General features: G+C 37.1%; 2 protein-coding genes across 2 annotated transcripts; both read right to left on the bottom strand.

Annotated features, from left to right (window-relative positions):
- Positions 1-2,315: 2,315 nt before the first annotated feature.
- LOC111642527 (filamin-A-like) lies at positions 2,316-15,498 on the bottom strand. Its single transcript, XM_023388880.1, has 5 exons — positions 14,643-15,498; positions 12,535-12,724; positions 12,390-12,455; positions 11,453-11,666; positions 2,316-2,456 (listed from the first exon to the last, which is right to left on the bottom strand). The coding sequence occupies exons 1-5, from the start codon at positions 14,989-14,991 to the stop codon at positions 2,316-2,318; spliced, it is 960 nt and encodes a 319-aa protein (XP_023244648.1). The 5' UTR covers positions 14,992-15,498.
- Positions 15,499-20,669: 5,171 nt separating this feature from the next.
- LOC111642525 (V-type proton ATPase catalytic subunit A-like) lies at positions 20,670-23,594 on the bottom strand. Its single transcript, XM_023388877.1, has one exon. The coding sequence runs from the start codon at positions 23,517-23,519 to the stop codon at positions 21,663-21,665; it is 1,857 nt and encodes a 618-aa protein (XP_023244645.1). The 5' UTR covers positions 23,520-23,594; the 3' UTR covers positions 20,670-21,662.
- Positions 23,595-25,349: the final 1,755 nt, after the last annotated feature.

The raw sequence follows: 25,349 nt of genomic DNA, 5'->3' as shown, positions 1-25,349 counted from the left end.
AAACTTTCAAAAACATATTTTTGCTAGCTAAGAAAATCTGTAAACTAGCTGTTTTTATAATGTGCATTTGTGTATGTGTGTGTGTGTGTGTGTGTGTATATATATATATACAGTGCATCTCATTACTAAAAACATATTACATGCATTGTCCTACACAAGATTCGGCACACAAGCAGGAAAGGACCGCCTTAATATCAATAATTTTGTTGCCTATCTTCTATGCTCAACAGAGTGATTCAACATGGACCAATCATCAAATTTTCAAAATTTCTCTTAAAACTTTTAAAATATATCGAAAAAAGGCGGTGGAATGCCATTCCATCGTGTTCTATGACAAAAAAGCGCTGTATATATATATATACAGTGCTTTTTTTATAGAATAGTAAGTGTTTTTTAACACATTATATATTATATATATATATATATATAATGTGTTATTAAACACTTACTATTCTATAAGTTCATCAGTATCAATAATTTGGGAGGCTTAAACAAAATATCAAATACCATATCTATCACTATTAGATACCTATAATGTTTCTTTACACAGACAATGTTTATAAGGTTATTTTCTCTACAGATTCTACAGATTACATTTAACAATTTCTGCTTAATTTGTCAGCATTATTAGCAAGATTCTGGTATTTCATGTGAGAAATTAGGAACATATATTTAGGTTTCAGATATCAGAGTACTTTAGACCACTGAAAAATTAACAGAATACATGCTATTAAATGAATATTTTAAATCACTGTATTAAACAGATAACTTCCAGAATGTTGATCATTTAAGAGTGTAACTAGTGTAAATTCAGCCGATGCACAGCAGATGGAATCTGATAAACTATTTCTATCATTAATTTCATCATCTTGCCAAAGCTGGTTAATTGTTTCATCCTGTCCTCTATTGAACATTAGCAGATGAAATGCCATAAGAGACAATAGAAAGGCAGAGATAAAAAAAATGTTTACTTTTTGTCACTTAAAACAATAGTTTACAAGAACAAGAACTATAGCCATTAATTTTAATAAACTGAAGAAATATTGTCATTATTGTGTAGCAGCAAATAATAGTCTATAATACTGTCGCAATATTTTAAGTCTATGCTCATACATATATACTGAATTTTAAAAAACTACTTTATGGAAAATATAGCAACATAAGAACAAACAAAAGCATTATTTGTATGTGATCATAAGTTTAGCATAGTGTTTCTCAACCTGTGTTCTGCAATGATGGCACAGGCAGACTTAAATTAATAAAGATTAAAATTTTGTTCAATGATGATTCATTTTTAATAATTAATAAGGTAACCAATTGTCCTCCTTTAGGGAGGACAGTCCTTCTTTTTTAAGTTCTGTCCTCCCTCAAAAAGTGTCCTTCTACATGTCCTCCTTTTCAATATTTGAAGACTAATCTGTAAATCTCCATATTTGATCGATGCCAAGCCGATCCGTTGTATATGATGTGTTTGTATTTAACATGATGATTCATCAAGGCTTGATACAGTGCATGAAGATGTGATTATGAGACACATGCGCTTCGCACAAAAGACTTTGAGAGAGCGTGTCGCGAGGAAGTGGCTTTGTTTACTTCTTACTGAAATATTACACGGCACAAACACAAAGTAGATATTATTATAGTGTATTATTGTTACAATGAATAAAATGTTTCTTTTATTACAATATTTTTTCCTTCAATTTATTTGTGTCCTTCTTTTCATTGTAAAATAGTTGGTCACCTTATAATTAATTAAACTGGAAGTAAACTGTTTCCATATGTATTCAAAATGTGCTTTAGATTTAATATGTTATAAATGGCACAGTATGTCCCAAATGTTTGTAGTACCCATACAGGTTTAAAAAAATTAGGCCTACATAACTTAGTGGTTCATAGAATTTTTTCAGATATTTCACTGGTTCTTGGGCTTAAAAATATTGAGAAACACTGGTTTAGCATAATGTAATGGTGGAAAAAAAATTACTAAAGTTTGGCAAATTAATCTGACTTTTTTCACAAAAATAAAACAAAAATCTTGAAATAGAAAATTTCTTAGAATTCAAGCAATTTCAATATAATTTCAATCACAGTTTCAGTCACAACATATACAGAAATTTAGAGATACATCCCACAAAAGTGCCATTTTCTCTTATTTTGCTCATGAGTCTATATTCTTCTGGATTTTTGTTCTTTCAATAAAATGTACAATCCTGACATAATTTATATAGATTTAAGAAAGTTCAGTTGAATTATTAATCAAAATATAATCAAAATTATAAGTAATTCATATACAATAAGTGAAAAATTATACATTATTATATATATATGACAAAATTACCTTTTTCGAGATTCTCTTCCCAATGAGACCTATTACAACTTAAATTAGGAAATCCTGGAACGTAAGCTCCAAAGGAATGAACCAGGGAGCAGAGTGCTATACCACTATTCCAGTCAGTCTAAAAATTAAAAATGTTTAATTTGTTAAATATCTATTTCAATTCTCACTAGTGAAAAAAATAAACATAACATAAACTGTTTTAGTTCTGATAAACTCAACAACTTAAATTTAAATATGGAAATCAATTTAAAAAAGTAAAACAAAAATTACAACAGAGAAAAATGCTTTTAATAAAAATATAAAATTGATAACAGCTTTAACCATTAACATGCATTAACATTTTGCAAAGTCACTAATTTGTTTGCTTTGTACTGTACATCCATTTTCACATGCAGGTATGTTAGCACAGGGTGTCCAAAAAGTTACTCTGCAGTGAAAAAAATTTAAATTTTAATTAAAGTTTTACATACGATATTGCAATTACTCCTACAGCACCAAGTTTCAGTGCACCTGAAAGATAAAAATCCAGGGAATGAGGTCTCAGGGCTTGTATGCAATACTATACATATAACTCTAATGTCATTAGTAGCAATAATATCAAACAAAAAAATGTCACGCTTTCTTTTTATATATTAACAGATTACAAGAAGATATCAATACAAGAAATAACTTGCATTTTTTTCTGACATACTTGTTATTTTTCTAAGAAATGTTCAATAGGGCTCTTGTCTCTCACCAGCAGAAGTCTTTACAAGTATGTAAATTAATCCCAATTCAAAACAGCACATCCTCTGCTAGTGATAATTGGAAAGGAGGAGATAAATCTGATCCTTCAGTATATCAAACAAAAAAAGACTAGAGAACAGAAAAAGACGGCCCTCCTGGCAATCAAGATCTCCTTACCTTACGGGCCAGGAGATCCTGATTACCAGGAAATTGGGCCCTCTTTTTCTGTCTACTTCAAAAAGTGGAATTCAAGACTTGTTTCATGTCACAAAAGTAGAAAAACATTTTGTCCTATTGAAAGATCTCGTTGAACATGCTAGAGCACCATTCTGGTACTTATTCCAGAGCCAATATCTGTTTTGGAACTTTTTTAGCTATATGCATACAAAACACATAATTGTAAATATATACATAAATCAGTAAGTTACAATATCCTTGATAAAAAATTTAAAGTTTTCCATAAATATATTTCAAAGTCTTGTATATTTAAGTGTATTCAAAATTCAGAGATGCGAATTTGATTTTCAAGCATACTACACACTAGAGCAAAGCAACGCAACTGTTAAAAATGCATTGTCTAGAAAGGCTGTTACCAACATTAACTCATTGCTTGTTCATCTTACTATTTTAATTATAACAGAAAAAATATCCCACAATCTTACTGAACACATTGCAACTTTATTGTTTATTAAATTATACAGTCCACTACTAGAAGTATGCAATCCGGATTTTCAAGTACAGGCTCCAATCTCTTCTTTCTGCTACTGAACCAGATGCTACAGTTACTACAGCAAATATGAATAAAATTATAGTACAAAAATACATCAACAATCCTACTTAGGAATTTCTTTAGTAAATTGACAACTTCTTAATATTGATTCTGTAAAAATTTCAATTTTGATTTATGTACTTTAAGTTTAATATATGAATGACTGATGAAAAAACAAACTGTAAAAACTACTACATTTTTTAATGAAATGTGTACGTGTGGGTTAGAAAACATCATTCTAGGACATTTTATTTTAGGCTGTACACCACTAATCATAACCGATACAGCTAAGGCAACAAGAAGTCTGAGTTTAGAATATATCCAGGTGCCTCAGGTGCCTTTGCAAGAGTCAATTGTCCAATTTTTAACAAATAAAAAAATGTTTCTCAAATGTTTCTTAAAAATACAAAAACATTTGCGAAACATTATTTTTTAAATACAGAAACATTGATTAAGCAGTTTTTCTAGATTTAATAACAATTGTATTGTTGATTTTGTAGAACTGTTTGATGAAACTTAAAAAATACTATGAAATATGTTGCAAAAAATAATTTCTTTTTATATAAATAACAGATTAACAATATTTTCAGTAAAACTACATAATTTTAATTTATATGCATATAATACATGTAATATACAATGTATTATATGCATATAATATATTGTGTATATATACAGTATATATGCAATAGTGTATGAAAAATCAACTGGATACAAAGTAATAAATAATTTATTTAAATATTTTAATGTTCTATTAAAAATAACTTAAGGAAGACTGTTAAACATGGCTAAAAACATTTATTTGTTCAGAATAAATTTAAGTCACCAGAACTTAAAAATGTATTATTCAATACTTGCTTAAATGTAGAATTTCATCATTATGTTAGAAAATATGAGACAACTTATATATTGAAATATATATTAAATATTAAAAGAATAATAAATATTTTCTTTTAATATTTATTATTTAATATTTTAGTATTTTTATTTTATAAGTATAGTCATGAAAAGTGAATGTATTGCCAGTGCAGTAACTAGGCAGGTGCAACAGGTGCACTTGCACAGGGCCCACTTGAAAGGAGACCCAAAATGTGTGTATTTGTTTTATTATTATCCCAAACTTGATTAATTAAGGAGCCTAAATGCAAATTCTTGCACATGGCACAGGAATGGCTAGTTACGGCACTGTGTATTGCAATTCAAAAAATATTTTCACAATCATAGTTTACATTTATAATTTATACAATTCACTGTAATGATTCATTTTGTAATTTACTATTAAGTAAATTGCATTTAATTTTAAATATTAAATGTCAATTAAAATAGAAAAAATCCCATACTTTAAGGACAAATAATCCTATTGAACATATTAAACATTCAGTTAACATTTTGTTTTTTCTGTTTGGAAGGAAAATTTCTGCTAAGAAAATGTTAAATCTTGAAATTCTTTGATACTGCCTATCTTATTTTAATCTTCATTCCAGTTTTATATTCTAATAACTGTTCTAAAGATTTAAATACACATATAAATAAATAAATATGCATCTTCCACACATGTGTATCTATGCATATACATATATATGTGTGTATATGGCTACATTACAGGTAGGAGACACATAAATCAAGATAGGAATGTTTTTTTTTTCTAGTAATGCATATGATTTTGTTCACAGTAGACGTGCTTTAGGCACTATCCGGGTAAAATGCTAATTATCCACGGTGACTTGTTCTTCCTCAATCACTTGCCGAGCAATAGTAGTGTTGCGTCACATTACAGGTGCAGCGTTTTTATACACGTCCTTCGAAATGGCGCCCGATAGTAAAACACGTTCTAACTCATCAAATCGCTCGAGTCTCGTTGTAAAGAAAGCTATTTTATATAATGTTTAACAAAAATGCCAATTCTCTTCCGTCCTCTAATGGCAAAATGGATGAAGCATTAAAAAAAATATGTGCTGCAGTAAGTTTTTAGCTACTTCCTCAGCTGTCTTTGATTCTTAAAATGGAACAGTAAACTGTTTAATAAGTTTGTGGAATCTCTAAAGGCTGCCTAAGTAGCTAATCCTACTTGAATTGTCTACTGGACATTGCAGGAAGCATCGGATAATAAATGAAGCGAAGAAAAAGTATAAAAAACATCACTTGGAAGCTAATAAATTAGATTTATAACTGCAAAATTACATTGGAAAATAAACTAAAATAGTTATGAATGAGAAATAACACTTTCTGAAACGAACAGTGCCCACTAAGCAGAAGGCAATGAGACACGAGAGGAATGGTTCCCTGGAGGACCTTCTATGAGAAATTCATCCTTATTTAGGTGTTAGACATTTGAATATTTCAATCCAGAAAACTCCACTTGAAAACACCACCAACTGCCAGTGTTTGGTGGTATTATCCAGTGGACACCAATACCATGACGGAGGAGAAAGACAATTGGAAAATTCAAATTGCCAACATATGGCATATCACGGAGAAGTGCTGTAAATGATATTGTCTACACAATCGATGTTAGTTTTATTTGAATACTGTATAAACCTTACTGCTACTTACCGGGTTTACAGGCTTAACTTCTCGAAAATCGAATCCTTCAACCCCTAAATTGTCTTTTTTATACGTTTCTGGCAATAATGCGCTTAACATCTGTTTAATCTTCTGAATTTTACATCGTATTTTAATTAAATAAAGAGAAAACAATTTTACAGCAAGCCTTTAACATTTCTGGAGGATTCGCCATCCTAGCCTTTCTACAAATCTACACACCGGAGTTAACAAGAAACCGTATAAAATATAAGGTTTATAAAAAGTCCAACTTACTTTTATCTAATAAAATTAACTAATTTCGTAAATTTTACGGCAGAAATTCGAATATTTTTGTTTTTAAATCTCATAATTAGAATGTTTCCAGCTGCGTGCACTGGTCAAAAGTGCAAAACTACAGTACATTATGGATTCATAATGGCGCATCATCTACGCTACAATAAACTCTACTAATGAGTCGATGGGGTCAACCATCAGTTACGATATACGCGCAGATTCACTAAAAGGTTCGACACGTTTACATCAAAACCCCTTTCTTAGTAAGAATTAACCGAATTGAGAAAGCTCAGATACGATTTCAGATTCAATAGTGAGGTGATGGGTTCGCACCTCACTAACGGCGTTTTCTTCGCGTGTCTAACACCTAAATGGGACTAGTTTCCATAGAAAGTCCTTCCGAAAGACACTCCCTCTTAGCAGATCGCCCACGTGTTGCATTGCCGTATCGCCAGACCGAATCAAACTACACGAGAAACCCATGTTAATTGTGGAGTTTTTCAAACATACGTGCGCCATGTGAGCAATAACAGGGATTTTTTCCATTCCCATTACGGGTTTGGTAGCCAGGACCACGAAAAATAACTGAAGGTCGATCCCGGGTCCGTTTTTGAGTCGAGGGGAGAGACGTTTTCATGAAACGTAAGCAGCTATCGTTTGCCATTATTGACACGATTTCCATAGAAAATATGCCATTCAGTTATGCAGGTCGGTACTCCTGCCGGCACTCGTCTGCCACGGTATTTTGTTCGCAACCGGAGTGTAATGACCTCGCGACACGTCCAATCGTACGGCTCAAATACGAATGACGTAAAATGAATCAAGGAAGAAAACAATTAATGAATTAACCATACAATACCCGCCGAAAGGATGAAAGATTTTACAATAAAAATGGGTTTGTGACCAATTTCTGGCCAAGATAATGGAGGTGGATAGATGAATTTTGATTCAATCAATCAAACAATCCGAGAATAATCGATTCGGAGTTGAAAACTAACATTTTTTGAATTTATAACCCCGATACATGAAACTAGAAACAGAAATTAATTGTATAACAAAGAAACGCAGCAGCAGCAACGCCCTATTTTAAAAATAAAACATATAAATTGTATGACAGCGTTAAAGAATTAAATGTAAAGTTGCAAGCCTGCTCATCCAAGCATTCTTTAATATACAAGTACAAAACTTGACCAAAGTACCGTACAGTACAGTACATGCCAAATTCGCTCCCCTTCTCCTTTTATTGTTTACCAGGAGATGGACGGTTCGTCTGTGTGTGAGAGCAGAGACTTCTATACCTATTATGTACTTCCATTCACTATCCAAACGCCATTTTGTCACGTTAGCGAGCAGACAAAAGCACGAACGATAAAGAAAAGAGGAAAACTTGATCATTTTAACCACGTAATTAGGGTCAAGCGCGAGTCAGACTAGAAGTTCGAGAAACAGGACAGAGATATTGTTTGGTCTGCATTCAATTGTTTTTAAAAGTAGTGTATTAATTGCGATTTTACGCGGGCCGCACGCTCCAGTAAACAAATTTCTTTTATTTATTTTTATAATACATTCATTCAAATACTTTGTTTATAAAATTACTTTCGATTTAAGACGAATGTTGCCAGTTCGTAGGACGAGAAATTTCCTTTCTTGTCCTCGAAAATTTTGCGTTTCGCGACAGGACAATCGACAATCGAGGTTAAATATGTAATTTATTTTTAAAAATAAATCATGCCCGTTAAATTAAAAGATATTTTTCCGTTATTCCAAAGAAATTATTAAACGAATTTACGAAATTACAAAGAAATTTCGTCGAATCATCTTAAGTAATAAAATACAGTCGACGCCATTTTGAAAATCCCAAATAAGCACGTTCCTCCGGTGATAATTCTTGTGTAAACCTCTTAAAATACAACTTTCGATTACCACTTTGTTCCTTAATCTGCTAGAAAATTCTCCATTTAATCAAATTATATACGAGAAACAGCAAAAAACACGCGATTTCTCGCTTCGTAAACGACTGTTTCGGAAATTCCTAACAAATATTCACGCGTAAATACTATAAACATCACACTGGAGCGTACACGTAACGGGGCGTAGAATGGCCTTTACGTCTTTACGACACGGACAGGTGTGTATAATTTTAATATTTTGCGGGTAAGTAGGCGTGAACGTCTGTAAACCTGTCTGTTGCAACTTTATAAATACTCCGACCGGCAACTCCCCGTATTTATGCGATTACGCTTTATATAACGTCGACCAATCGTTAAACGTGTACGTGTGTTTGATAGCCAATTAAATCGATTAATAAAATATCCACTTTAATACAAGTTAAGTTCCAAAATTTGGGGGATTTTTTTTTAATTAAAGCTCGAGATTAGTTCGCTATTTAAAGGGGGGCTTCGAAAAATACGAGGCCTTTTTTTCTGTTTAAAAATAGAGCAATTAACACGAGGTCTACTCGCCGGATCCGGTCGACCGTGACGACTTCCGCCGTTTCAAAAGGTAAAGGAATTTGCCTGGATATCGCCAACCACAGAGGAAGGCGTGGAAGCACCCCGAAAACACCCCCACGAATAGTTCGAAATTTATTCGAAACACAAAGAAAGCGCGTGTTAGTACCGACGTTAACTGTTTCAAATTACGTTCAAGTCCCGCCGGTATTGTTTTGCCGACTGTAACGTAATACACAAGAAACAGCCAATCTGGTATATATAAAAAGTCATCCTTTGTCTCTCTAATAACACAACGAAAATACGAGACGTAACCTACTGATGTTTACGTTAACAAACAACAACGTATAACACACACGCAAAGATGTATAAACAATTAACGATTGTTTTTAGTGTTATTTTTTTTTCCTGTTTTTGTCACGTGCGTAACTATTTAACGCATGGATAAACGCGTACGTTACGTACGTGACGTATATTTCTTCTCGACGGATAAGCGGAATACGTCGTCACTCCGTTTAACCGTGACAAGTAACTGTATTTGCGTCGGAATTCGAGGATAACCGGTTTGTACGGACGTAACTTCAAAGTTAAAAACCGTGACGTCGAATTATAAATTTGACGATGTTTTCATACAACTCGGTGGTTTGAGGATGTCCGAAATTAATACGTAAACTACAATTAACGTGGGGAATATTTATTACGGCGTAACAGTCGGGAGTAACGAATGTCTTTTTTTTTTTTTTAAATGAAACGTATATCCGAAATATAAAGCGTTACGGTATCAGAATTCCTGAGTTTATGGTTTCCATTTAACAAAAACGTTTGTCGGAATTCAAAAGAATTCTCTAAAGAAATTAGTTTATAAAAAATATTTTCTGTCCTTTATAAGCAGGTTGGAATAATGGAATAAAACAACGCAACACGTGGGCGATGTGCAAAGGGGGAGGGAGTATCTCTAGAGAGGACTTTCTACTGGAAACTGGTCCCTATTTGGGTTTTAGACACGTGTAGAAAATTCCGTCAGACCCGCGGATGCGAACCCGCGATCAATAGTTTTATGGTGGGCTCAAGTTACTCTGCGAAAAACAATACGGATTCGTCGAACTTTGGAAGTAAGGAATGAGTAATGTATTATTGTTATAATGTTACACAACAACTAGTTTGTCAGTTTCTTCAGTTCTAGGAATTTTTCGGGAAGTGGTCTGTCGTGCACCTGCTCCAAGATCTCCACCTTGATGTGGTGAGAAAGCTTGCGTGTCTTCTAAACTTTATGACCTAGTAGTGGCAGCTTTGCTAACGATAAAGATACCCATGCTGAACAGGTCGGAGGATAGGGCCAAGACTAAGGTGGGATCACCGGTCCTCCATGTTGGAGGTTGTGCGTGGGGCTAACACTCCACCATATAAAAAAACCTTCTCCTGAAAAGAAGGCAAAATAAAAATGTCTGTCATGCACACGTCGAGCCCTATTGTGAACATGGCTGAACTCAGGATGGGCCTAAAAAACAGTCCCTTTAGAGCCCCAATTCGATTCTTTTAATTACAGAACTATGATTTTCGAATGCAAGGCCGCGCATACGGAAGTTTTGGGGTTTAACCTCTCCCATTTGGGAAGAAAAAATTAAATAGGGTATTATATTAGTATATTTATTTTGTTCCTCATTAATCTACGGTATTGTGTTACTCTTCCTGACTATATTGTAACATTTATTATGAATAGGGCCTAATCAATGGAGGATTTAGACGGTGCTCAGGACGCAGATACATCCCTTTCTGGGACTAGTAATTTAATATTAAAATAATTATTCGATAATATATTCAGTCCATAAAAGCGTATTAAAGAAGAACTTTGCATTTATTTATTTCTGATTTTCAAAAAACTCAATTAAATTTTCTTTTTGTTTTCACAATGGCACATGCCAGCCCTGCATTAGCCACAAACTTTGGAACTGAAAATTCACGTTCGATTTATACATGTGTTTTTTAATTTCTAACTTTAATGTATTAATTTCCCGAGCAATCCTCATGCAGTAATTTATAAATTATATTATTTCCTCCCTGCGCTTCCCTCTAAAGATTAGGTCTAATGTGTGTTTTTAAAGTCACTCCTTTTGTTACCCCCAATTGCAACCAGTACTACCTTGTAGGAGCACTGATCCCACGTTGAATCATAGTTTGAAGCTTCTTACATAATGTACGATGCCCTTTTTTATAGCTCGTGCTCCCTTTTTTGGACCCTGCTATTATTACTACACAAAAATATTCCGTTGATTAAGTCTTCAAATACCGAAAACTACGGAATTAAATTGTAATTCTACAAGACGCATATCCCTTTAGTAAACCAGCACTCACCGTGAAGTTTTGAATGTTTAAATCGGATAAAGTTCTGGAAATCCACCTCAAAGTGGCGTGGTAACCGGGACTTTCTTCTCTCATAAAGTAGGACAAGTACGTCATTCCCGATAATTCGTCCAGATTTTGACTACTCAAGTCTTCGGGAGTCAGTATCATAGGAATGTTAAATTCTTCTTTAGCCACCATCATGGCGTTGTTACAGTTTTTTATTCTGAAAAATATATTAATTAGTCCTTTATTTTCTCTTCGAATATGTTAATTATTTACACGAATTTCCTCAAATCCGATTTTTTATGGGAATTCAAAACCCGTAATTCTACTTAGCCCACTACATATTGCCCCGCACCAATCCGTGTTGCCTCGTGTTACTCTTAATTACCCCTGTTACTTTATTCGTTGGAAAATGCACTAAAGTCGAAATTCTCTACAAGTAAAATATTACAGGAATAAAATTAGAACTACACATCACCTTGATCCTGACCCATTTGCGACTTTTCTCTCTTTCCCAATTTGCGACTTTTCTCTCTTTCCCAATTTGCGATTGTTCGAGTCAATAAAAAATGTGAAATTTATTAATCATTCGTTAAAAGGGGGCCTTTCATACGTTTATAGGTGTATTCCGTCACGGTGGGGGAACGAAATCAACAGAGGGAAGGAAACACGAAGACTAAAAAAACGGGGAAGTTAAGAGCAGTGGGGTGAAGAACACTAGAGAATGGGAACGAAACGACGGGTTAAAAAAGGCCCCTTAATGCCTAAAGGTTGAAATGAATACAAAAAACAAATAGGAAAAAATGGACGTCCTCAGGAATTTATTAGATAAGGAGAGATAGGAGGAACAATAAAGAAACGTACGAAAAACACAACACCCCCTCATAACTGAATCGCATCCCTCCCGACTTTGTAATTTCTATAAGTACAGAAGATTTCTTACCCCTCTCGGCGGTCGAGAGACTTCCAACGTGGAAACAGACCGGGTTTACAATACTCCAACAGGGCGCTAAACAATGGTTCAAACAATTAATTCGAATTGGTTAAAAAAAAAAAAAAAAAGGAAGAGAGGGAAGTAAAAGGGATACCTGAGAGCGATTCCGTCGTTCCAGTCGGAAGTGAAATTGGTGACATTGAGATCGGGGAGGACGGCCCGAAGCCACGACAGCATGAGTTTTTTGGGAGGAAAGCTGGTCCTCCCCATCTGATACCTTAGTATCAATGACCAGATCAGTCCCAGGATCAGTTTCAGGTTTCCTTCCACGATGTCCGTGTTTCCTGTCGTACAAAACGTAAGCGTTAAATCGAAAAATATTCATTTCCGATAAAGCGTTCACGCGCTGAAACCCCCCCCGTCGAATAGGGTAGGCCTCATCTATTTCTCTGTCGGAAACGGATGAAGCCTATCCTTTCTTATATTAAAATTACGTCATTATACACGTGATTAAAGCCGCCGATCTTTGAGTTTGGCGCCACAACAACGTGGACTTCACGTGTCTAACACCTAAACAGGGACCGGTTTCCCCCCGTAGAAAGTCCACCCGGGAGGCACCTCCCCCTCGGAGGATATCCCGGGTGTTGCTTTATTCAATCTATCCTATCCTATCATTATAAGCGGGACGTAACCCAAGCGCTGTGTTTTAATGGCACCTAGGTTATGTATAACTGTATTTATCACCGACGAAACCCCGGTTTAACGAAAATAAAATTTCGGTCGAAAGGTATAATTTACTCCGTAGTTTCGACTCGATCCTCTCCAAACTGACCTTAATCCATTGTTAAGAGGTGAGAATAGAGGAAGAAACAATTTCCCACCTAACCCCAAAATACCGTTGTTATTGTAGTATTTCTCTTGTTTTTATTCCCGTTACGGCGCCGTTGAGATCTTTATAACATCTTAACTCGACAGAAAGTAGGGATGGGTGTTTAGCCGGAGGGGGCAGATGGGTGGCTGCCCCCAAAAGAGAAGTCACAGAAAGACTCGAAATAAGGAAAAGAAGAGAAGAGGGCCGGGGGCGTCCGCATTCTCGCGTCCGGGAAAACCGGTCGTCGGAGGTCGTCCGGGGTCGGAACGCTCTTCCTCCTTCCGGCGCCCCCGGGCCCCCGTCCTCCGCGACCCAGAAATGAAGTTTCTCATTCGAAGGACAGACAAACAAACAGAAGTTGACGGAAATCGGAAAAAGTTTATAATCTCGAACGCAAATTTTAATTAATCTCGTTAATTACGCTCGTTAAATTAGCGACATGGGGCGCCCGCATCGATAAGAGGGGGGACGATCGTAAACGAACTCCCTCCCCGATACGACGGACGCTAGAAACTACAGGGGGGCGGTGACGTATCCGGTCGTCTCGGTTGCCAGAATAGAAATTGTGCGTAAATTTTCTCGTAGAAGGGCTGGCGCTTTTGTTTAAAGATAAGAAAATGCCTTTGCTACCGGAGTATAAGACGAGCGAAGAGAAACCGCCATGGCGTGACGAAAGGGCGGGCGACATCGACACTACCGACGCCGTCCCACGCGCCGGTATATTACGATTCATTCACGCTTTAGGAAGAACGCCCAAAACCCTTTAACCGAATTTACGGTTTCTCCCGGAACCGGAAGTTCCTTCCTGCGTTTTTTACGGAAGGTTTCGGAACGCTTCTCCGACGATTCCGAATTCGAGTTCCGTCTCCGATGCGGACGGCCGCGCCCTCTTCTCCTTTTAAACGGGCGGAAAATCGTTTCCGGCGGAGGTCGAGGGTATCTCCGTTTCCGGTGTTTTCGGCCATCCTCCTACCCCCCATCGTCGATCCTCGTAGGTGGCCACCCGGACCGGCGCCTTCGGAGGGGGGCGGCCACGCGCGTTCGAAAGTGGCGCGTGGCGGAGACCCGAAAGTTCCGCGTAGAGGGCGTTTCTCGATTCGCTTCTTAACCTCGGCCTAGACGCGCCTTCGAAAATTCTGGTCTCGATCCCGAGATTCCCCGGAAATTAACTTTTTTGGCGGGTCGTCTCCGGTTGAATTGGGAATTGGCTTTCCAGCGGACGAAAACCGGAAGTTTCGCCGGAACGAGCCGGAAGACGACTTTAACGCCAGGGACTCTTTGCCCGAGCGGAAGAAGCGGAGGCGGCCCGCCGATGTCACCGTTCCTTCCGACGCGCGGTCTCCCGCCGGACGCGGCGGCGGCGGTCGTTCGGAGCGGAGAAGAGTACTCACCTATGTTGACCAGCTTAATGTTGTCGGCGGCCATGGCGTCCAGGGCCGTCTGCACGTTTTCCAGGTATTGATGCCTGTTGACGGGCGCCCTGATCTTCTTCAGCTCGGTCTTGCGCAGGACTTCCATCAGGGCAATGAGCTTGAGCCCGTCGGAGAAGTCGCGGGCCAGGTCGACGACGCCAGTGCCCGCGCTCCTCAGCTGTTCGTTGACCCAATTGACAAATGTCTTCTGTTGGATCTCCACCCAGACGTATTCGTCGCCTTTTATGTGCATGGCCCTGGCCGCGTGTCCCTCGGCCGACCTGGCCTTTAGCCCGACGTGGCTCACTTTGGCTTCTTCGGCCTCCATCTCCGACCGACGCTTTCGGCCCCGACCGGTTTGGGACGCACAGTCCACGTATCGGCGCCGCGCCGCGCCGCTCGACGATCGGCGCACCGATACTCCCAACACAATAGGGCCTCGGGCCCTTCGAACGCTTCTTCGACTAAAGACGAAAACGAAAAGAACACTCGCCGCTTCGATCACTAGCTCCGTCCGACTTCCTTGCTTCTGCGCTCCGTGCGGGCTCGGCCCCGAACTCGGTATAACGCCACGACCGGTAGTTCCGGTTGCCCGCCGACGCTATACCTGAGGTCGCCCGCGGCTTCCCGCGTGGAATTCGTGGTGCGCTTCCTTCCCGTTCGAAAGGCGCGCGCCGATCTCCGCGTCGCTGACGAAATTAGTCGCTCAGCTTTAAGACCCGAAGGAACATCGTCTTCCGCGTCGCGTGGACTAGCGAAAGAACGCCGAAGGAAATCCGCGCGGGCCGGGAATATTCGGAGACGGAGCTTTTACGAAACGCTCCAGCCGATTAAGGTGAGTCGAAGTTTTCGAACTCGACCGTCCTGCCATCTGGCGACGATCGCCGAAACTATCCGGCATTTTTTACACTAAATGTCAATTGCCTTCCTAGATAGCGTTTAGTTTACTCTTTTTGCACAGAAGATTGGGAAGTGTACTGTATGTGGCCAGATGTAGTATATGAGGAGCGCATGCACCTCAATGAGATTTTTGTTTGCGATTAAATTTTTATCTTTATGTACAGTACATAAATAAGTCTGTACGGCGTTTCTGCTCTCGACCTGGCAATTGCGCTGCGATGACGGGCGTATAGTGCATTTAATTTAATTTCGACGTTAGTTTCTCCAAGTGCCGCTAGATGGCTCTCATTGAGTGCAAATTAAAATTATGCCAATGAATCGCCGGGAGGGCGCTTCACTCAATTCTGCTGCGAAGGTAGGCTGCTAGCCCGCCATCACTTGTTAAATAAACAAATTATAAATAATTAATTAAATTATCGGGCTAGTTGTATTTATTATATATACACAGTACTGAATACCACGCCAGGTTTATATCTAGATGATCACTTGACTTGGTTTTCTGTACTTTAAACAAATATCTGTTTTGCTAATGTGACCAATCGTCCTCCTTTAGGGAGGACAGTCCTTCTTTTTTAAGTTTTGTCCTCTCTCGAAAAGTGTCATCCTACATGTCCTCCTTTGTGATATTTGAAGACTAATCTGTAAATCTCCGTATTCAATCAATGCCGAACCGATCCGTTGCGTGTGATGTGATATGACATGTTTGTATTTAACATGGCGATTCATCGAGGCTTTGTACAGTGCGACGAGATGCAATTATGAGATGCATGCTCTTCGCACGGGAGACCTTGAGAGAGAGAGAGAGAGAGAGAGAGAGAGCGCAAATGACTTTGTTTACTTCTTATCGAAACACGACATGGCATCTATGCATGCAGTAGAGATTATTATAGTGTATTATTGTTGCAATGAATAAAATGTTTTTTCATTTATGATATTTTTTCTTCAATTTATTAGTGTCCTCCTATTCATTGTAAAAAAAAAAAATTGGTCACCTTAGTTTTGCACGATTTATGCAATTCGAGACACAACAGGTCGTTCTATAGTAGAAGCATTAACAAATGTTATGTACTGTAATTGACACGTAGAAAAACACGCAAACAACAGAATACATACGAGAACCGCGACGAACATGATGGAACAGTGGCGCCTCAATCGGCAGTAAATTTTCCTAATCATTAAAACTATATATATATATAAAAATAGGGGTTCAGTGACCAAACTACTTAATGGCCCCGATAATGTCTTTTTCTTTCTGTTATTCTAGTGAATAATGGAGATGAAATTATTACCATTAGAATAAGAAAATAGAATATCAGTACGTCGTCTATCGATAATATTTCAGAGTTGATAAAGTAAAATTACACAAAAACAAACAAAAATATTTGCTTCTTGTCCATCTTTTTGAAATGTAATTGGTTATGAAACTTCTGTATCAGCTTCTTGTCCGAGAACTTATCACACCTTTGGGAAACGTTTTCACGTAGATATTAAAGTTCTGTAGAAAATTCTCCATGGCATTCACTACGATTCCAGCCATAGAGAATCTTCTACAGAACTGTAACTGCTTTTGGAATCTTAGAACTCTACTCGTACACTTGTCTGCAACTCATGTAGTCGCCTCTTTACTGTCTCTGCATAAACCAATGTATGGCCGTTGGTTTTTGTTAAAAATCGGACAACACTATAACGCTCTTGCTTCGCGCACATTTGGAGAGGCACGATCATTTTATCGGTCCTTTGTCTTATGTACTCGCGCATCAACACATTGCCAATTGCATTTACTTTTGCCTCTGACTTGGATGTTTCGTGTGCCAAAATTACTAACGTTATCGCTTGTCCTCCCAATTTTTAATTACATTTTACCTGTTTTCTATTGAACGTGCCTCGTAGAACGGTGTTCTCGTGCATCAAACGACGTTCGATATGACTACAGAACAAATGAGTATGCCAATAATAATTAAAAATAAAATGTTAAGTTTTATTTATCTTCGTGAATTATCAATGTAAGCTTCAAAGAAATGTTGAAAACAGTCGGGCGGAGTTAGGAGGTGGCAAAGCGCAGCTACATCTTACCTAAATCCACTCCTGACCTCTCAATTTCGAAAAATTTTGAACGATCAAAAAATGATTATTCGATGCTTAATTATTATTTAATCGTTGGATAAATTTGTTTATAACTTAACACGGCTTTTGAAAGTTATCTTCCACGTCATAAAAACAAAAAATCATTGTTATTTAGCTATTAAAACTCATCGGAAGTGAAATTCCGAAAAGGTGCAAAAAATAGCAAATATTAGATTTAAAAATTAAATTGAAAAATATAAAACGTTATTTTTAGTTGAAAGTTTTGCCGCCATTTTAAAAATTTTCCATAATTCATTGCAAATCGCCTTCTATTTCGTGCAAAGTGCGCGTGCCTCTAGAATCATCAGCTGACGGCTACGCAATCCTGCTATGTGGGGAGTCAGCACAATCGCACGTTCGATAAAATAAATCGTCACTGTTTTTTCTTCCATATTATTATTATTATTGAATACCAACGACAAACTTATAAGTCAATTCTACATTAGCACGTTTTTCTTTAATTGGTATAATTATTCTATTATAACGCTAGATAGCGCTATACAGATACTTTTCTAAAGCGCCACCGGCGGAAAACAAATATCACAATACAAAAGCGAGAAAGCAATAAATTAGTGATTAAAATTTTATTATAAATTAATTAACTTTTAATAAAAATAAATCTGACATTATTCACTGAAAACTCTACGACGTTATGCAATTCGATACTAGCCAACGCGTGTAGAAATCGATGCGCGTAAACTACTATGGGGCCATTTGAACCCGGCCTCAAAAATATTCGTTACAACATGCACCTCTAATGCACTTCTAGTCCATAATGTCTTCAGTGTAAAATAAGATACATATATTGAAAAAGTAATACAGCAAAAACAATACAGATATTCTCAATACTTTAGAAGAATAGTTTTCGACCGGATGTCTGAATGGTTAAGATGCTGCCTACCTCTATTAGAGCCCAGGATAAACCGAAAAACCGCAGGAAATTTGGTCCGTCCCTCACCACCTAGCCAACTCATTGCGAGCCTGACTGAACCCATAATGGGTTTCACTTAAACGGCTCTCTTAGTGTCTGCAAGCCGGGACTTTTTAAAAAATCTAAAGGGATCATCTAAAGAATCGCCAGGCCATTTTTCTTTTTGCAGAACCAAATTTAAACAAATTTTTCCTTTCAATCCTGTGGGTGCTAAGAAAACCCTTTTTTCGGGCTTGCAACAGGACGAGCAGAGAATTGTTGGTGACAGGTTGATGTCCTTACAATACAAACAATAAATATTATTGAAATAGACTTGATAGCGACCGCTCTGAAGTTTAGTTGACTATTTTATTTTTATTTTTTCTTTATAGCAGATATAGAATTTTATACGGTCAACATAATTAACCTAATTATATAGGTTACGTAACTATCAGCTACTTCGTTCAACAACACAAAGCACTCTTTACCGTAAAGTGCCTGGTATCTAGGCTTAAACACACTATGGCAATAGAGTTAGCAATTTATTCTGTTATAGACAGTGGTGATATTCAGCGGGTTCGCACAGGTTCGGCCGAACCCGTTGTTAACATTTTTAAAGTTTTCCGAACCCGTTGTTAAACACACGTAACATTTCTCAATGGTTTCGTTTCTTTTAAAAAATATATTAAAATATACGTATTTCATTTTTTTTATTTATATGGGTATCTTACGGTCAGTTTTTGCGCTAATATTGCTAATGCGAGCGAAAAAAATTTAAGGAAAAATTTTCTGTTAGCGAACCCTTTGTTAAATATTTCGAATATCACCACTGGTTATAGATACTCCCTTTAATAAGTTCTTTTATATTGTAAAAAGTTTAATTGGATATTTGATAGCAACAGTATAAAAATGTAGTAGAAATATGCTGAAAATGAAAAAAACATTACTTTTTACAGGTCTGCAACTAGATATTTTGCAGAGTTTGGGACATTGTAATGTCCCAAACTCTGTATAATGTAATCACTTGTACTGTATTATATTGTACTTACAATACATTTTAAGTTATGGTAATAGTACAATACATTAATTTAAAATATTGAAAAACAAATTAAATTTTTGAAATATGTAGAGATATGCAGAGATGAATTTTTATATACAAACAAAATATTGATTTTTAAAAAATATAATGTTTTTTTTTGTTTATGTATAATAGTTAAAACATTGACATGTGTTTTACAGTCAATGTTTAATTAATGTGCTGATTATTGTAAAATGTATAAAAAAATACAATGTGATTAATTAAGCATTATAAAAGTCATTGCTTATTTGCTATACAAGATGCTGTAGTGATTTATGTTGGTAACAAGTTGATTGATCAGTGCAGTCCATTCTTCAAGGAAAGCTGTTTTTAGTTCCATGATTTCTTTAAATCAGAAATTAGCACAGTGGTCTGAGGGAAAGTCTCAATTTTTCTATTACATCCAAACTCAGCCTACAACTTGTATCTACAAGTTGGTCAGATAATGAATAATAAGGATCAATAATAAACTTTAATGGCACTCACTATGGTACGGAGTCTATAGACAAGTTACAAGTCTTGTACCACAGTAAATCATAAAATATTGCATCTTGTATACACTGAAAATCCAGAGAAAGATGGTATCTGGAAAATTAAATATTAGCTGATGTGATCATCCCTAAAAATCTCAAAACTGATAAACAAGATCATTCAGATGTTAATGGAATATATACTTCAGCACATTTGATCTGAACTCTTATAACAAAAATATTGAGATGTCTAAACTTTGTCAGAGAAAATATTAGGATGTTTTCCAGGTTAATTTAGTCTAGCATCAGCACTCAAACTTATATTCTATATTATTAATTATATCTAATAGTCAAGTAGTTCAATTTTGATATAAACAATTCATTTGAATTTTAGAACATATTAAAATTTACTAATTTAGTATATACACATTTAATTTTATAAAGAAATATTAAATATAATACAAAAACTCCAAATATCATAGTAGAGTTAACCTTAAGCCTTGTTAATTTACTGCAAGAAAAAGCTGAATTATCTGGTAATCAAGAACTAACTATATGTAGGTCTTGTACACCATAACTTAGAAAAATGTGTTTGTAACTGCTCCATAAATGTGTATAATTTCAATTCCAAACATGAAGTGTTTCATTTTATATTGTATTTCATGAGCTGTATAAAGATTGTTTGGAGTGCTACTGGACTAAATTAGCCTAAGAACATTTCTAAAACAATTTTTTTCAGTTATGTTCAAGATATGTAAATATTTTATGCATTAGTACAATAATGAATTTGAGTTTTGTAAATAACTAAGGCATTTGTCCCCTCAGCAACACACATTCAAAACCAACCAACAATAATAATGTTTGGTAGCACATCTATTCAAAACAACATACACCTACCATAGAATAATTTAAGATAAGCTTTTTTTTTTTTTATAAATCATCACATTTGGCATGTTCGATATGAATGATTTTAGTTTCTATTTGCAGTCGGGTTTTCTTTCCTTTGGTGAACGAGCAGTTCGTACACAATATTAACATCCGAAATACTCATTTATTAAAAGATGAACAAGGTTCCAATTATTTTACATTAAAGCTTGACTTCATTGTAATTTCACGATTATAAAATTTATGCATACAATATAAAAAAATGAATATTAACATTCGATATATATTTATTGCTAATTTTCACTTACATTTTCACTAGATTTTTGACAATGTCAAGAGGAATGTTTTATTCTTTTTTAAACTCATTTCAGTCTTACATAATAACAATATATTTTTCACAAATACAACAGCAATATCTCTCGAGATCTTGATTACAACCAACAAAAATTTTCTAAAATTTAATTTTCCAGATATTTAGAGGAAAATCCTTTGGGTTAATATCATTCTTTCCTGCATTATAACTTCTGGAATTATGATTTTAACTTTTACATTTTCCCAATTATTGCATAATTAGGTCTAATTCTTTAATTCCTTTTTTTTGCAATGTCACCAATAAATATATATAAAAAAACTTAGTCTTCAAGATTACGGAATGCTACTCCAATAGCTTCTTGTAGAGCTTCGAAATCTTGTTTTATTTTCACTTCTCCATCCTTGACGGGATCGGCAAATTTCATACTGCTCAGCTGATGCATTATATCGCCCATAGCTTCGCGAATCATTGCCCAGGTGATTCTTTTCTCATTCTGAGAAGTTGATTCTACTGCATGACAAGCCTGATCATAGAAAGTCATCATATTTCTCAACATTCCAACCGTTTTGTAGAACGGACAAAATCTGTCATAAGCACTGTATCCGTTTTGCTGCAAGAAATCTTCTTTGATGTATCTTGCCACTTCCAATTTAATTTTGTCAACTTCAGCCAATGAAGCTTTACCTACCAATTGCACAATTTCCGACAGGTCTTCCTCCTCTTGCAAAATCTGTTGGCATTTGGTTCGAAGAGCGATAAATTCGGGAAAGTTTTTCTCATAAAAATCGTTAAGTGCAGTAGTATATTTACTGTAAGAAATCAACCAGTTTATAGAAGGGAAGTGCTTACGCTGGGCCAACTTCTTATCCAATCCCCAGAACACCTGGACAATCCCGAGTGTGGCAGACGTGACGGGATCCGAAAAGTCGCCTCCTGGTGGCGACACGGCCCCAACGATGGTGACGCTGCCCTCTCTTTCCGGATTTCCCAGGCACTTCACACGCCCGGCCCTCTCGTAGAAAGAAGCCAGACGGGCGCCCAGATAGGCGGGATATCCTGAATCCGCAGGCATCTCTGCCAGACGTCCAGAGATCTCTCTCAGGGCCTCCGCCCACCTGGAAGTCGAATCCGCCATCATGGAGACGTTGTACCCCATGTCACGGAAGTACTCGGACAGTGTGATGCCCGTGTAGATGGACGCCTCTCTGGCAGCCACCGGCATGTTGGACGTGTTGGCGACCAACGCCGTGCGCTTCATGATCGACTCCACGCAGCCGTCGATCTCGACGGTCAGCTCCGGAAAGTCCTGCAATACCTCAGACATCTCGTTTCCTCTCTCCCCGCACCCAACGTAGATGATCACGTCACTGTTGGAATACTTAGACAGCGACTGGGAGATGACGGTCTTCCCACAACCGAAAGCTCCGGGAATGGCGGTGGTGCCGCCCTGCACACAGGGGAAGAGCGAATCCAGGACTCTCTGTCCGGTCAACAAGGGAAAGTTGGCCGCCAGCTTCTCGGTCACAGGTCTCATCTGCCGGACCGGCCAGACTTGCAGCATGGTGTACTGAGACTTCTCTCCGTCGAATTCGGTCTCCAGCACCACGTCCGTCACATCATAGCTACCAGCCTCGGCAACATAGGTGACTTTTCCCTTTGACTTGGGAGGGAGCATTATCTTATGCTTTATCAGAGTGTTTTCCTGAACGATTCCATAAATATCACCACCGGTGATGTGGCTCCCCACTCTCACGTTAGTGGGCATGAAATCCCACTTAGCAACCTTACTGAGGGCGGGGATGTTGATACCCTTTGGAATGTAAATAGACTCGGTCTTCACGTTTATGTCTTTGAGAGGTCGCTGGATACCATCAAAGATACTCCCCATAATCCCGGGACCTAGTTCGACAGAAAGAGGCTTACCGGTTCTCAACACGGGATCTCCGACGGTCACACCCGAAGTCTCCTCGTAGACTTGAATAGTCGCCATATCACCTTCCAATCTAATAATTTCTCCGACCAGAGAATCATGTCCGACTCGAACCAATTCGTACATGGCCGCTCCGGCCATCTTTTCGGCAGTAACCACGGGTCCGGAGACGCCGAACACGTAGCCGAATTTAGATTCTTTCTCCACATCTTGAAATCGCTTGAGTTTCCCGTCGGTGGCATCCATCGTTTCGGATCTCGTGACTGACGACCTTCTCTATCTCACGATATATACGACGGTTCGCCGGCGCGACGACAGGGCGCGCCCCGATCGTCACATATTAACCGTTTATTAGTTAATTTGGGAATAAAATGTCGAAGTATTTATATCTTTGATTGTTTTAAAACGTAAAGATTTTCCTGAAAATTTTGTAAAAATTAACGCGGATTTCTATTTTGCCGAAACGCGCTCTTAAAATAATTTATGCGACGATGAACTCAAAATCGCGCCACCTGGAAAACGGGGTCGATTTTATTCACGACAGAAACATTTTATTTTTCGTCTTTTCCCATTCGTCGAAAGATCCGAAAATTTGTCCTCTTTATCAAAACTCAGAAAGAAAAACCTACTTTAAGGATTTTGCAATAAGTCAATGATAAATACTGTATTATTTTAAAGTTTATTTTTGACTCACTGCCCTGTGAACACCAAGAGGACCTTTTTAATCATACCCAATTAACTAGGTACACAACGAGGGCAGCCGGATAGTGAGAGACACGCTCCGAAATATCCGACAAACCACCCCATAAAATTCCTGGACGTTTTCGACCGCTCGGATTCGATTCCGGACTCCCCAGAGCGGTAGGCCGACATCTAACCGCACCGGCCGGTCTTCAACTTTAGTTATTAAACATATGCATAAAAAAAGAATATTTAAGAGAAATTTTGTGCATAATCTTCCATCAACTGAACGAACCCAACCATTTATTCGATTAAGAAAGAAGCATTCAGTATGATTTTGTAAAGGTATTAAATCGCACAAGTTTAAGCGATGACGTAGTTACTTTGTTGCCGATCGAACGGAACGAATGACGTAATCGATCACGCTCTATCAGAAGCGTACAACCCCTTCGTAATGGAAGACGGAGACAAGCTACGCTATACTGCAACTGTAAACAATAAATAATTCCAATCGAAAAAGTGTTTAAAACTCTAAGGCGATATCTACATATTCGCTGACAAATAAATGCGTTCCATCCAACACAGGATAATAATTCGGCGGCCATTTTGGTCCGCGTTGACAAACGCGTTACGCGTAGACGTTGAATATTTTCTAATAGCGATAATAAACAGTAAAAATTGCGTTCGTAGTCGAGTTTTGCATATCGTGTGCCTATCGAATTACTCATTTTTTTCTCGTTAATTATAATCGAAAATGGTTTATCGCAATGAATAAGTTCTATAAATAAATTTATTTGATTATCTGACACGACGCGATGCGACATGTCGCGCCGCGTAGGAAACGACGAAACCTAACAGCGTTTACTTTCAAATGAGAAATTTAAATTGCAAAAATTAAAATCTAATTAATTATTCGTTTCTAAACTTTTAAAAAATATTTTTTATTGTCCTATTTAGTATTAGATTAATTATTTCAAAGAATAAAAGCATCCTTTCGTATCCAATCTACATTCCCGGAAGTTACGTTTCTCAACTTCCTGAGTGACGTCACAACAGTCGGTGTTTAGCAGTTATACAGACCGACTTTATTTTATTTAATAGTAAACTTTATTATTAAATAACATCCCGCACATGTTACATTAAACAGTGAATTCCGTAAAAACACTAAAACAGAAAACACGAGTTACTCATAACACAGCGTAATAAATCGAAGTCACGTGCCTTTCAAATACAAAACCTCGAAGAATGTTCTCTACTCCTATTTTAAGCATCATCACCAGATGCGAATTAAACATTTAATTCTTTCAAAAAAAAAAAAAAAAAAATCGATCGCGATCGATTAATTCTGCGAAAATGAAGAATTGTGAAAGCCTTACTCGAATAGGCTGCTTTTGA

Source organism: Centruroides sculpturatus, unplaced genomic scaffold (genome assembly GCF_000671375.1).
Source record: "Centruroides sculpturatus isolate CEXI.00-Female unplaced genomic scaffold, Cexi_2.0 scaffold1748, whole genome shotgun sequence".
NCBI classification, from domain to species: Eukaryota; Metazoa; Arthropoda; class Arachnida; order Scorpiones; family Buthidae; genus Centruroides; species Centruroides sculpturatus.
The sequence above is the reverse complement of the archived record's forward strand: the minus strand, read 5'-3'. Positions and strand labels throughout refer to the sequence as shown.

What these genes read in the sequence shown, in the direction of transcription:
- LOC111642527 (XM_023388880.1), bottom strand. Translation starts at nt 14,991, where the DNA reads ATGGAGGCCGAAGAAGCCAAAGTGAGCCACGTCGGGCTAAAGGCCAGG. An exon ending in CATTAAGCTGGTCAACATAG is followed by an intron (nt 12,725 to 14,642) that starts GTGAGTACTCTT and finishes TTTGTACGACAG; the next exon opens with GAAACACGGACATCGTGGAA. An exon ending in AACGACGGAATCGCTCTCAG is followed by an intron (nt 12,456 to 12,534) that starts GTATCCCTTTTA and finishes ACCATTGTTTAG; the next exon opens with CGCCCTGTTGGAGTATTGTA.
- LOC111642525 (XM_023388877.1), bottom strand. Translation starts at nt 23,519, where the DNA reads ATGGATGCCACCGACGGGAAACTCAAGCGATTTCAAGATGTGGAGAAA.